Source organism: Coenobita brevimanus, chromosome 83, assembly GCF_032717465.1.
Source record: "Coenobita brevimanus isolate Jiangsu-jjx chromosome 83, ASM3271746v2, whole genome shotgun sequence".
Taxonomy (NCBI): domain Eukaryota; kingdom Metazoa; phylum Arthropoda; class Malacostraca; order Decapoda; family Coenobitidae; genus Coenobita; species Coenobita brevimanus.
This window is the reverse complement of record NC_137036.1, coordinates 8,514,118-8,526,536: the sequence shown is the minus strand read 5'-3', so window position 1 is coordinate 8,526,536 and position 12,419 is coordinate 8,514,118. Positions and strand designations below refer to the sequence as shown.

The 12,419-nt window shown below is 42.6% G+C and overlaps 1 protein-coding gene across 1 annotated transcript; it reads left to right on the top strand.

Annotated features, from left to right (window-relative positions):
* Positions 1-3,589: 3,589 nt before the first annotated feature.
* LOC145409905 (uncharacterized) lies at positions 3,590-11,110 on the top strand. The gene is made up of 6 exons (XM_080280171.1): positions 3,590-3,750; positions 5,404-5,429; positions 8,721-8,791; positions 10,068-10,259; positions 10,344-10,422; positions 10,641-11,110. Exons 1-6 carry the CDS (start codon positions 3,590-3,592, stop codon positions 11,108-11,110), a joined length of 999 nt encoding a protein of 332 aa, XP_080136297.1.
* The last annotated feature ends 1,309 nt before the right edge of the window (positions 11,111-12,419 follow it).

Here is a 12,419-nt window from a genome sequence, read left to right as displayed (position 1 = left end):
GTTCTGTCAGGGACGCTCCACTGGCAGTCTTCTCACCTACAGAACCTTTCAGACTCCTGGGCATCCTCCTTTTGGGACGTTGGCGAAAGCTTTGCCATTGCACTTGACATCTCAAAGGCTTTCGATCAAGTCTGGCATAAATCTTTATTTTTCAAACGGCCCTCTTACGGTTTCTATCCTTCTATCTGTGCTTTCATCTATAGGTTCCTTTCTGGTCGTTCTATAGCCCGTGTTGTTCCATCGTTCTTCTTCTAGATCTATCAACAGTGGTGTTCCTCAGGGCTCTTTCTTATCCCCAACCCTCTTCCTGTAGTTCATCAATGACCTTCTAAGTTGTAAGTCTAACCCTATTTACTCGTATGCTGATGATTCCACCCTTCAACTTTCCATTCGGTTCCCACAATGCCCATCTCAGCAGTTGCTTCAGGAAACAAGGGTTCAGGCTATGGCACACCTAATGTCTGACTTGGCTCATATCTCTGACCGGGGTAAAAATAATCTTGTTGTTTTTAAAGCATCAAAGACTCAGTTATTACTCCTATCAACCCGACACAATCTTCCACAGGAGTACCCACTACTGTTAAATAATATCCAGCTCAACCCTGCACCATCCTTGAACATGCTTGGGGTTTCATTCACTCGCGACTTATCTAGGAAAGATCATATTACTTCTCTTGTAAAATCTGCTTCTAAAAGATTGGGTGTGCTAAGATGACGCCATACTTTCTTTACCCCTGCAGAGTTGTTGACTTTATACACGGGTTTTAATCGCCCTTGTGTAGAGTACAATTCTCATGTCTGGGGAGGCTCCCCACATAGAGCACTTCTCAGTAGGGTGGAGTCAAAGGCTTTTCGTCTCATTAACTCTCCTCTTACTGGCTCCCTTCAACCTCTGTCTCTTTGCTGCACTGTTGCATCTTTATCTCTTTTCTATCGCTACTTCAATGGTCACTGCTCCTCTGAACTGTCTGCTTGCATCCTTTCACCACTATGGCGGGCATCTAGTACCCGTCTAGCCACAAACTCTCATCCCTTTTCTGGCCAGCTCTCTAAAGCAAGAGATAACCATTACTCCCAGTCCTTCATTTATGCAACAGGTCAACTCTGGAACTGTCTCCTTCTGTCTGTATTTCTTACTTCCTATGATCTCCAGTCTTTCAGATGCAGTGTGTCCAGGCATCTTGAAATAAACGGATCTTGAATTTGGCTCTCTGGTGTACTGTATTTTTTTTTTTTCCTTGGAGAGAACGGTGTTGCAGGCTCCTGGACTTTGGTTCCTTCTTTCTTGCATTAAAAAAAAAAAGCACCCATATGTCTGACACCTCCATTGTGGACAATCATTTTCACAAATTAGTAAACTGGAATCACAGTGCTACAGTATTATTAGGGTTCATCACATTAAGAAATTTATCACAGAGGAAGCTATTGGAGCTAATGTAAGAAAGCAGCTAACTAGGTTGATTGGATTTTAAAATCAATTAGAAATAATTATGGAAGTATGTTTATGTATATGAAGATGTGTGTAAATAGTACTGTGAACAGGTAACAGATAATGAAATTATTTTACTGTATATAATGTGCTTATATATTATATGAGTGAGAAATTCATTATTTTTGTATATTTGCTCTTTACATCGACTTCAACTTTTTCTTCTCGACGTTTCCCGATGTTTACCGTGGGTTCCGATAGAAGTCAGAGTTGCCAGTATGCCTGCTGTTTGTGAGCGTAGTTGTTTCGTAAGTTATGCATTAATTTTTGTGCTCTTTTTCTTTATGGTGTTTTATTTGTGTGATTGCTAAATTAAGTCATTTAAGTTTGTATGTTAAATAATTAACAGTGTTATGTAATGTAAGAAAACTCTTGCATATTTAGGATATCTTTGACCTGGCAACTGTTGTTCTCGTAGAATGTAGACGTGTCTAGGGTAATGCAAGCTTATATAAGGATGGGGAAGAGACTAGAGCAAGTTTAGTCGGTTTTCATTTCAGTTTGAGTGTAGTGCAGTGTCAGTGCTGTGTCAGTGAAGTTTTGTATTTTTGGTACTTGTGAAAACAGTTAAGTGTTGCCAAGCACTAAGTGTAATTCTATCTCTGTATATCTATTGCCAGACGCCATAATCCCTTACTGGGTGGCCATTTGACTCTGAGTTATTTGTTTTACAGGGAGGGGCACTAACCCTCCACCAACCCACTTGACACGAAGGGAGCACGTGTGGTTTGGTTATATGGTTACCACCCAGCGTTGTAAATGGTTTCTTGGCTTACAGGAAACCATTTGGCTTGTCACTCAATGTAAAGCCACCTGTAACAGAAAGAAAAGGAATAAGAAGTGACAGGAAAGATAGGAGAAATAGGAAGGGAGGTGCAGTTAGTAAAGTTTGTATAGCTGCAGTGCTAGTGAGAATGGTGAAGTGAAGTTGGAAAGCTTTCAGTGTCATTATTTGGGAAAATAAAGACAGTAAACTTAAGAAGCTAGTGTTTATTAATGATGTCTGAGCTAATCCTGTGTACCGTATACCTAAAGGCTGACCATAGGAAGAACAACTCACTAGGCAACGTCCTTCTTATACTGAACTACTCTTGTTGGAGCCTATGGCAGTGTGGGGTGGGGACGTAACACTGGTGTCAGGAGTGTGGATAATTTAAGTGCTGCAGTGAGTCTAATCTTCGACATGGAGCAAGGGGGTGTGCAGACAAGGTCCTGTGCTGGGCAGGAGGACGAGGTGTCATTGGCACAAATCATCGAACTATTACGGGCACTGAATGAAGGACAGAAAGAACTCTAAGAACTATTACAGGCATGAAGTGTACTATTGAAAGCAAATATGGAACAATTAGAAGTACAACATGAAGAACAAAAAGAATATGAGCAACTTCAAAAGGCATCAGAGGAACAACAGAGGGAATTACAACTGAGGATGCAAGGACAGCTAGATGTTTTTATGGGGGAAATGAAAGAAGAACAGCAACAGCTTAAGGAGGAAGTAGCTGCCAAGCTAGAGCAGCAGAAGTATGAGAGGGCAGTGCAGCTTGCTACTAGCCACAAGGGTGCTGCAGTGGAAATTCTGGGCCAGATATCAGTAGAGGGGAGGATGCAGATGGAGGATACAGATTTGCAACCAGTGCTAGAGTGACTGCAGGAGAATATAGTGTGACCATTTTGGGAAGAAGTTTCCAGGTTAACCCCTGTGACCAAGAGTTACTGGAGTCAGTGGGACCTTCTTCATTTGAACAACGGGCTACTGGAGCGTCAGTGGGAGACACCTGATGGCCTCAGCAAGTATTGGCAACTGGTGGTTCCAAAGAAGATGAGGTCCAAGATCTTGGATGAGTCCCATAACCAAAGGGCACCTTGGAGTGAAGAAAACTCTTAGCCGGCTGTGACAGATTCTACTGGACTGACATGGGTCAGGATTTTGAAGAGTGGTGTCGGGCCTGTGATGTGCGTTGTGCCAAGAAGGAACCCAAGAAGCGTGGTTGTGCCTCTCTTCAGCTGTACCAAGTGGGTGCACTGATGGAAAGAGTCGCAGTGGACAGTGCTGGACCTCTGCCACTCACTGAAAGAGGAAACTGGTATACATGTGTCGCCATGGACTGCTTCACAAAGTGGTCTGAAGCCTATGACATCCCTGATCAAGAGGCTGCTACTGTTGCTCAGTTATTGGTCAACCAGTTCTTCCATCGTTTTGGGATGCCACAAGAGCTATATCCAGATAAGGGTAGAAACTTTGAGTCTGCTGTGTTCCATGAGTACTGCAAGTTATTAGGGATCAAGAAGACCAGAACAACCCCACTAAGGCCACAGTCAGATGGAATAGTGGAGAAATTCAACTGGAGCCTGGGACAAGAACTGGCCAAGTACTGTGTAGATGTACAAACAGGACAGGACCAGAAATTACCTGCATTGCTGATGGCATATCGGTCCGCATTCCATGAGTCTACCGGCTATACCCCTACAAAACTGATGTTGGGCCACGAATTATGCTTACCTGTTGACTTGTTAATGGGAAGACCACCTGATGAAGAGCTGCATACAGACACTTCCAGCTATGCGAAGCACCTTCAGGAAAGGCTGGCTGAGGTACATCATCAAGTGCAAAGGAGCCCTTAAGTTTTCAGGAGAGGTGATGAAGTGTAAGTATAATGGCAAGGCAAGTGAAGTGAGCTTCAAGGATGGTGACCAAGTTTGGTTATACAATCCTCAGCGAAAGAAGTGACAGTCACCGGAGCTACAGAGCTCATGGGATGGGCTTTACATTGTGTTGGATTGTCTATCAGATGTAACGTATCAGATTCAGGGAGGCAGGAAGTCTCGCCCAAAGGTGGTACAGGTGAATCGTCTGTGGCAGTACTATGGGCCAAGACAGTACAGCTGGGACATCTCCGAGGAACTGTGCTCCTCCAGAGTCAAGGATGTTGAGGAGGACCAAGGAGCTGAAGTGCAGGAGGATGGTGACAGTTTCCCGAGGGAAGAGGACAAAGGCCTCCCCAGAGGAGTGGACTGGGTGGAGCAAGGACATCATTGGAAGTGGCATAGAAGAAGACCTGACAAGTTGAAGGATTATTTTGTGTATAGTTAGATGTTTCATTAGGATTAGCTATGTTTGTATGTAATGTGTGGTTCTGTCAGGACGACAAAGGACTAGGTAGGGGGTAGTGTTAGGAAGCGAGATTTGCCACTCAGGTAGGGTAAGGCAAGCTTATATAAGGATGGGGAAGAGACTAGAGAAGTTAAGTCGGTTTTCAGTTCAGTTTGAGTGTAGTGCAGTGTCAGTGAAATTTGTACATTTTCGGTACTTGTGAAAACAGTTAAATGTTGTCAAGCATAAAGTGTACAGTAATTGCAGTTAATAAAGTTTGTATATGCAGTGCTAGTGAGAATTGTGAAGTGAAGTTGGAAAGCATTCAGTCATTATTTTGGAAAATAAAGACAGCGAACTTGAGAAGCCAATGTTTATGATGCCTGAGCTCGTCCTGTGTACTGTTCACCTAAAGGCTGACCATAGGAAGAACCACTCACTGAGCAACATCCTTCCTTTACTGAACTACTGCTGTTGGAGCCAGTGTGAGGTGGGGTCATAACAGTATGTACATAGAAGCAGCAGGGAAACAGAGACATGAAGCTAAGAACAGTGTTCCAATTGCATTACCATGTTGGAGACAGTGAGTGTGGGTGTTTCAACATGGCGGCCATAAGTCACGCGCTCAGTGCGGAGATTACCCCTCCATATTATAGAGCTCAGTGGGCCGGCGACAACAGCCGTTGGTGATGATAGTATGACGTCATATAGCCCCACCCTGAGCTGAGGGGCCGGCTAGCAGCGTGTCAGCCATGTGCTGATTGTCAGCGATTAGCCTTCCAAGCTCATATTCACCACATATACTGTGTTTATTTCTTGTCAGAATTAAAAGATTTGGCAAGCATGTTCGTGAGTTCTTTATGTTTGTCTGTCTGTCTGCCTGTTCCCTACAGGTCACAATATTGCACCAAATGTTCTAAAAAAAAAAAAAATCAGAAGGTACTTTAGATATCCTCGATGGAATTGTGAGTACAGTTCCGCAGTGAGAGCCAAACGAGCCGCCTTCTCTCGACTTCGTCGTCACCATGGGGAATCTGAGTATTAGATGGCGCTCCAGAGAGCACGAGCTCGTATGAGGCGGGTTTTAAAGAAGGCCAGGCGTTCATCCTGGAAGAGTTATGTTTCTTCCTTCAATACAAGGACTTCATTTAAGTGTGGAACCGTGGAAGAAAAATTTCAGGAAAATTTACTATTCCCTTCCCTCCTGTTTTATCTGCAGCAGGTGGAACTGTGCCTGATCCTTTAGCTGTTGCAGAGTTCATTGTTGATCAAATTGCCAGCGTGTCACAGCGGCATGTCAGTGTCAGTGCCTTGAGTCTCGTGGTCTAAGTTTTTCCTCTTCTGGGTGAGAACCTTATAATATTCCCTTTTCTGTTTCTGAACTTCAGGCAGCTCTGTCACAGTGCCATGATTCCTCTCCTGGCTGTGATGATATTCCTTATACCTTTTTATTCACCTGTCTGATGAGTCCATTTCACTTTTGATTTCATTATTTAAAAAAAAACGGTGTTCTGATGAGATTCCGGCTTGTTGAAGTATTGCCGTGGTCATACCCTTCCCCAAACCAGGTGAGGACCACCTACAGGCAGTGACTTATCTGCTAATTTCTCAGACTTCTTGAATATGTAAAGTTCTGGAAAAGATGGTCAATTTAGGCTTGTGTGGTTTTTGGAGAGAGGTGACTTTTTATCCCCTGCCCAGTATGGTTTTTGTAAACTGAGATCTACCTCTGATGCACTACTGTCCTTGGAATCTGTGAGTGAGGCTTTTTCCAGTAGCCAACACCAGGTCACGGTCTTCTTCGATCTGGAGAAGGCACATGACATTGCCTGGCATCATGGCATTTTACTTTCTCTTCATGAGTTTGGTATTAATGGGTGCTTGCCTATTTTTACTCAGCAATTTTTATCCAACCATTTTTTAAGGGTCCGAGTGGGAGGAGTGCTTTCTAATGCCCGTGCACTAGAAGATGGAGTACCACAAGGGAGTATCCTTAGTGTTACTCTCTTTGCAGTGGCCAGTGTACTTCCTGATGGTGTACGATGCTCACTGTATGTCGATGAATCTCTCAGTTTCCTTCACCGCATCTAGAATGTCTCTGACAGAGAGGAAGTTGCAGCTGCCTCTTAATAGAATTTCTGACTGGACAGTCTCTCAGCTTCTGTTTTTCTCTAACAAAGACAGTGGCTATGCTTTTTTGTCGTCTTCGGGAGGTTTATCCAGACCTTGTATCTCTATGGTCAGAGAATATCCTGTGTGGAAGAGACGCGGTCTCTGGGTCTTAAATTTGATAGAAAACTAACCTGGGTTCCTCATATTCGTTCTGTTAAGGCAGCTTGTCTAAAAGCTTTCAGTCTTTTGAGGGTTTAGGCCCATACCTCTTGGGATGCTGGCCTTCAGACCCTGCTCCTCTTGCATAGGTCTCTTATTCTTCCTAAACTTGAATATGGGTGTGAGGTCTACTCCTCTGCAACAGATGTCTGTCTCCGGTTGTTAAATTCTGTGCCTCATGCTGGTGTACGTCTGGCAACCGGAGCATTCAGGTCATCCCCGATTTCAAGTTTGTTGTTGGATGCTGGTGTACTCCCCTTGGATTTGCGAAGCCATTTGGTGATGATGAGGTGTTGGTATCGTCTTCACTGCATTCAAGACTTAATTTCTTGTGCCATAGTCTCCCAGGATTCAAGATCATCTGTTTATGACACCCGTCCTAGTTTCTGGAAGCCCTTTGGTTGCAGGGTCCGGTCTGTTATGTTGGCCCTCTCTGTTCCAAGACTGGCAGTTTGTCCACATCGGATCCCAAGGGTGGGTTTTTGGCTCCTCCATTTTGTGACATTTTGTAGGTCCATTGTTGGTAAAAAGGGCACACTTCCCTTTCAGGTGTCCCTCTCTCTCTTTTTAGAACATGTCTTCATTCATGAGGGTTCTGTCCCCGTCTATACTGACGGGTCTAAGACTGATACTGGAGTAGGCTTTGGTGTTGCCTTCCCTTCCTTTAGTAGGGGCGGTAGCCTTTCTGGTAATACTTCAGTGTATACAGCAGAAGTGACTGCAATTTTATATGCTCTCAGAACAATTTTTCCTCTCCCCCAATCTGTTTTTGTGATTTTTAGTTACTCCCGTGGTGCTCTGTCTGCATTGGAGTCTTGTAATGCTTTCCATCCATTGGTTTTATCACTTTTAGAGTCAATTTCTCTTTTTGACCGTCGTGGCCGTCATATGGACTTCTGTTAGGTTTCCGCACATGTTGGTGTGGTGGGCAATGAGAGGGCACATACATTAAAGCTGCGTCTTCTCAACATCCCCCAACCGACTACCCACTTCCTGCTTCTGATGTGACACCTTACTTGCGGTACACAATCTGTACGTGTTGGCAGGGACACTGGGATGGTGTTGCTCATAATAAACTAAAAGAAATCTATTAGAGAGTGGTTGTGCCAAGGGTTCTCCCCTTCATGCCTCGGCGACGGAGGTGGCTCTCTCCAGGCTCAGCATTGGACACTCTCGGCTTACACATGGGTTCCTGATGAGTGGTGGGACTCAACCGTACTGTGATGATTACCTTGTTCCCCTTACTGTCTATTAATTGCTGGTCGAGTGTCCAAGTCTGGGGGCCCTACGTCAGAGATTCCTCCATAGGCATGAGGAGGCAGATGGTACCTACTGTCTGTCCTCGGTGTTTGGGGGAGCCTCCGGCGATTTTACTGATGTTATTAATTTTCTTCAAGAGGCGAGCCTTCTTCCACATTTATAAGTAAATAATATTTTATACTTTTGTTATTGTCAGTGTTTTACTCCTACTAACGGATATTAAGTTTATTTTGAATAGACACTTTTTATTTGCCGCGTCTTTTACATTGTTGTCCGGCGGCATATGACCCTGGTACCTGTGCTGCCAGATTTTTATTATACTCAGTCAGTTAATCAGTCTTCACCAAGTCATAATGTGGACACCTCTGTATATTATGTCTATTTTAACACTGTTTATGATGTACTAACAGGCTCAAATTTTTTATATATTCATAAAATTTAATGTACTAGTCAGTTATTGAACGTGGTTGTTTCGGCCAGTACAGTCAAACAAGATATGAAAAAAGTTATGACTGAAGTATTAAAATATCGTGTGGTCTTTGCTCTCAGGAACATTACTGAAATATGTGGAAAAGCCACCTTCATCCTTGGAAAAGCCTGTTGGGAATCATGAACCAAAAGTGGGTCTATCCTCTATGCAACCTCAGACACCTGAGGCAGAAATGTAGCCTGAGGAACCAAAAATTGACACATGTGTTCAGTTGCAGTCACCACACACAAACATTCCTAATGTGCAACAAGGACCAAGATGTGCTCCAACTCTTGATTGGTATGACTGGCAATTGTCCTGTTAGATACCTTGAAGATTGATTTGGTTTCTTGAGGGCCATTTCAGATCAGTCCAGATTTCATGTTTCCCAAAAGAGGATAGCAGGAGGCTTCATCACCATTACATGTGCAGAACCTTAATTAATGAGAAGAAAATAAAGTGAATTTGGCTAATGTACTCCAAAAGGAAGGATATTCTTTATTGTTTCTGGCACAAGTTGTATTCAAGAAGGCCATACAAACTAATTTCAGTGGACTTTCAGACTGGAAAAACGTTGGCTCTCTTCACGATGGCCACAACAACAGCTCAGAACATATAAATAATATGGTAACATCTGGAACTACGGTTGAGATCTGGGAAAGCCATTGACCAAACTGGAATGTCATTAACTGAAGTAGAACGAAGACTCTGGCTTGATGTGTTCAAACTTCTTGTAAGTATTACCCACTCACTGGCAGAATGGAACCTTACTTTCAGAGTGTTTTCATTTACGTTATATGATAAAGACAATAGTAACTTTTTGAAGGAAGTTGAGCTTCTTGCTAAATTTGAACCTGTGATGGAACAAGCCTCAACAGAGTATAAAGTGACCCATAGAGCCATTTAAGTTACCTCGGAAACATTATTCATAATGAGCTCATTGGGTCAGTTAGTGGGAGGATCTTGGATATAATAATAGCATACATAAAAAGAGCTAAATATTATTCATTCATTTTAGATTGCACTGCAGATATAAGCCACCAGGAACATGTGTCGGTTATCACCAGGACTGTTAAAAAGGGTGAAGTACCAGAAATACAGTAAAAGAATAATTCTTGGCCTTTCTTCAGGCTTCGAAGAGTACAGGGTTGGGTTTATCAGATCTGATTCTGGAGTGACAAGCAGAATCAAATATTCACTTTGATGACTGCAGAGGTCAGTCATATGATAATGGAGAAAACATGAAGGGCAAAAACAAAGGAGTTCAAGGCAAGGTTACTTGAGAAGAACTGTCGAGCACTGTGTGTTCCATGTAGTTTTCACACTTTGAATCTTGTAGTGGCTGATGCGCTTAAAGCTTCAAAAGATGCCTTCAACTACTTTGGCATTGTTCAAAATTTGTACAACCTTTTTGGAGCATCTAACAGAGATGGAAGATTCTACAGGAGCATGTGATCATACGACTTAAGTCTTGGAGTGATACCAGGTGGGACAGCAGGAGTAAGGGCATCGAGACTGTGCGATACCAAAGCCACAACAGTAGAGAGGCTCTGTTAGAAATAAGAGACAATGCCACAGATGACATAGTCAGGACTGGAGCACAAGCACTCACAGAGGAGGTAGGGTGTTATTGCTTTCAAATCTGCACAGTACAATGGTTTGACAGTCTTCATGTTATTAACCATGTAGGCCAACTTTTGCAGTCTCCCACTATGCAGTTTGATGTGGCAGTGAACCCCCTCACAAAAGCAAAAGACTCTTTCACCTGCAACAGAAACACAGGTTTTGCTGCAGCACAAGTTGTAGCTAGGGCATATGTGAAGAACTGAACGTGGAAGCTGTGCTGAAGGAGAAAAGGCTGAGATCCACAAAAAATAATTTGCTTGTGAAGTTCCTGAAGAACCATTTACAGATGCATTAAAGGGGCTAGAAGTAAGTTTACTTCATCGTGGTGGTGGATTCTGCCATAAGGTCAATAAATGAGAGATTCAAAATTTTAGAGGATGTACGGGACAAATTTCGGGATCTTCTAAACGTCTCCACACTAAGCAAGAAAAACTTAGCCAATAAGTGTGAAAAGCTCGCCAAGATCTTGAGGTCTGGATCTAACAGTGACGTTGATGGAGGAGAACAAGCCGTTGAAATCCAGAAGTTACCGGCCCTGCCTTCACAAAACATGACTGCATTGGAGATTCTCTCCTTTATTCATCAGAAGAAACTGAAGGAATTATACCCTAATTTCTTTATGGCAGTAAGAAATACTTGCACTCTACCTGTGACAGTAGCTTCAGATGAGAGAAGCTTTTTCAAGTTGAAATTGATCAAGAACTACCTCAGATCATCAGTGGGACAGAATCACTTAAGTGGTCTTGGCATCATAGGCATCAACAGGGATGTTGGCAGAGAGATTTACTATGACGATGTTATAGATGACTTCCCCCAGAAGATATCTAGGAAGCAGAAATTTTGAATATATGTCTATGCTAGAATATAAAGATAATATTTCTTTTTTTGTGTTTTTGTGTTTCTTTTTTTTTTTTTTTTTGTGTGTGTTTCACTGTGTTTGTTTGGAACTTTAAACTTATAATACCATTGTTTAATTCCCTTTCATATATTCGGAATCTTGGATACACAAATTTACATTTCATGATTTGTACCTTGTTTCTTTTCAGATAATACATATTCATTGATTTAGACGTCATTTTTTTTAATGCAAGGAAGAAGGAACCAACAGCCAAGAGCCCGCAAATTGTTCGCTCCATACATACTTGTTTTTATTTATTAACAGAACATTTTCCTTGAGGGCATTTTGAACTGGGTGTTGGTATTCCAAGGCATGAGTGGGTGAATGGATGGGAGAGCCTCAAGTTTGTAAGCTGCCTAGGGCCCCCTAAAGGCTAGAAACGGCCCAGTAATTATATTCTTCGTACATATCTCAGATGATTTTTTTTTTTTTTTTTTTTTAAGTAGGGAGAGAGTCAGTGCATAAAGGGGATAATACAGATTGTTTCAACCCCTACAACTATAAATGGTTCATCCATATTTGCCAAAACCATCTGAAATTATTACACATTTGTTTTAAAAAATCATCACAGAGGATGAATTAATTCTGACACCAGTTGAAATCTTTCTACCTTAGATTAAAACACCTGCTTATAGGCAGATTTTTCAAAACGGTGTCGAAGGGCATAATAACCTCCTGCAGGTAAACAGTGGTAAATGGGTGTGTGTTGAGGAACTTCGTGTTGGACAATGAGTCAGGGGATTCTTACTAAGGTAGAATCGCTGTAGTGAGGATGAAGAGAGGTCTGGCACTCCTTGCAGTTTGTTTTCAGAGATGTAATGGAAGGTAGATCAGTGAAGGAAAAGCTTAATGGTCTGTTATGGCACAACACCAGCTATTCAACCGTACATGTACTGGAAGAGAAAGCCCCTTTCTCTATAGTTTCCAGCACACCTCTGACAACAGTATTGGTTTCAAAGCTGACACTGCCAAACACTTCATTGGGAAGTTTTGTGAGCCACGGGTTATCCCTGTTGGTGATCTGACGAAAGATGGAGTTGAGAAAGCAAGCATGGAACAACGAGATGAGTTGGTATTCGTTAAACACCTCTGAGCAGTCCAGCGGCAGGCCTGGATGTCACGAGGCTTTGGACATAACGTGGCAATCACTCATGCACCAACACATATAACACTCACACTAGCAAGATTCCATCACGGCCTTAAGTACTTAGCCTAACATATTGTGAGCTATTTACTGCTGCACACACACTGATAA

What these genes read in the sequence shown, in the direction of transcription:
- LOC145409905 (XM_080280171.1), top strand. Translation starts at nt 3,590, where the DNA reads ATGGACTGCTTCACAAAGTGGTCTGAAGCCTATGACATCCCTGATCAA. An exon ending in CACAAGCACTCACAGAGGAG is followed by an intron (nt 10,260 to 10,343) that starts GTAGGGTGTTAT and finishes CAACTTTTGCAG; the next exon opens with TCTCCCACTATGCAGTTTGA. An exon ending in CACCTGCAACAGAAACACAG is followed by an intron (nt 10,423 to 10,640) that starts GTTTTGCTGCAG and finishes TCAAAATTTTAG; the next exon opens with AGGATGTACGGGACAAATTT.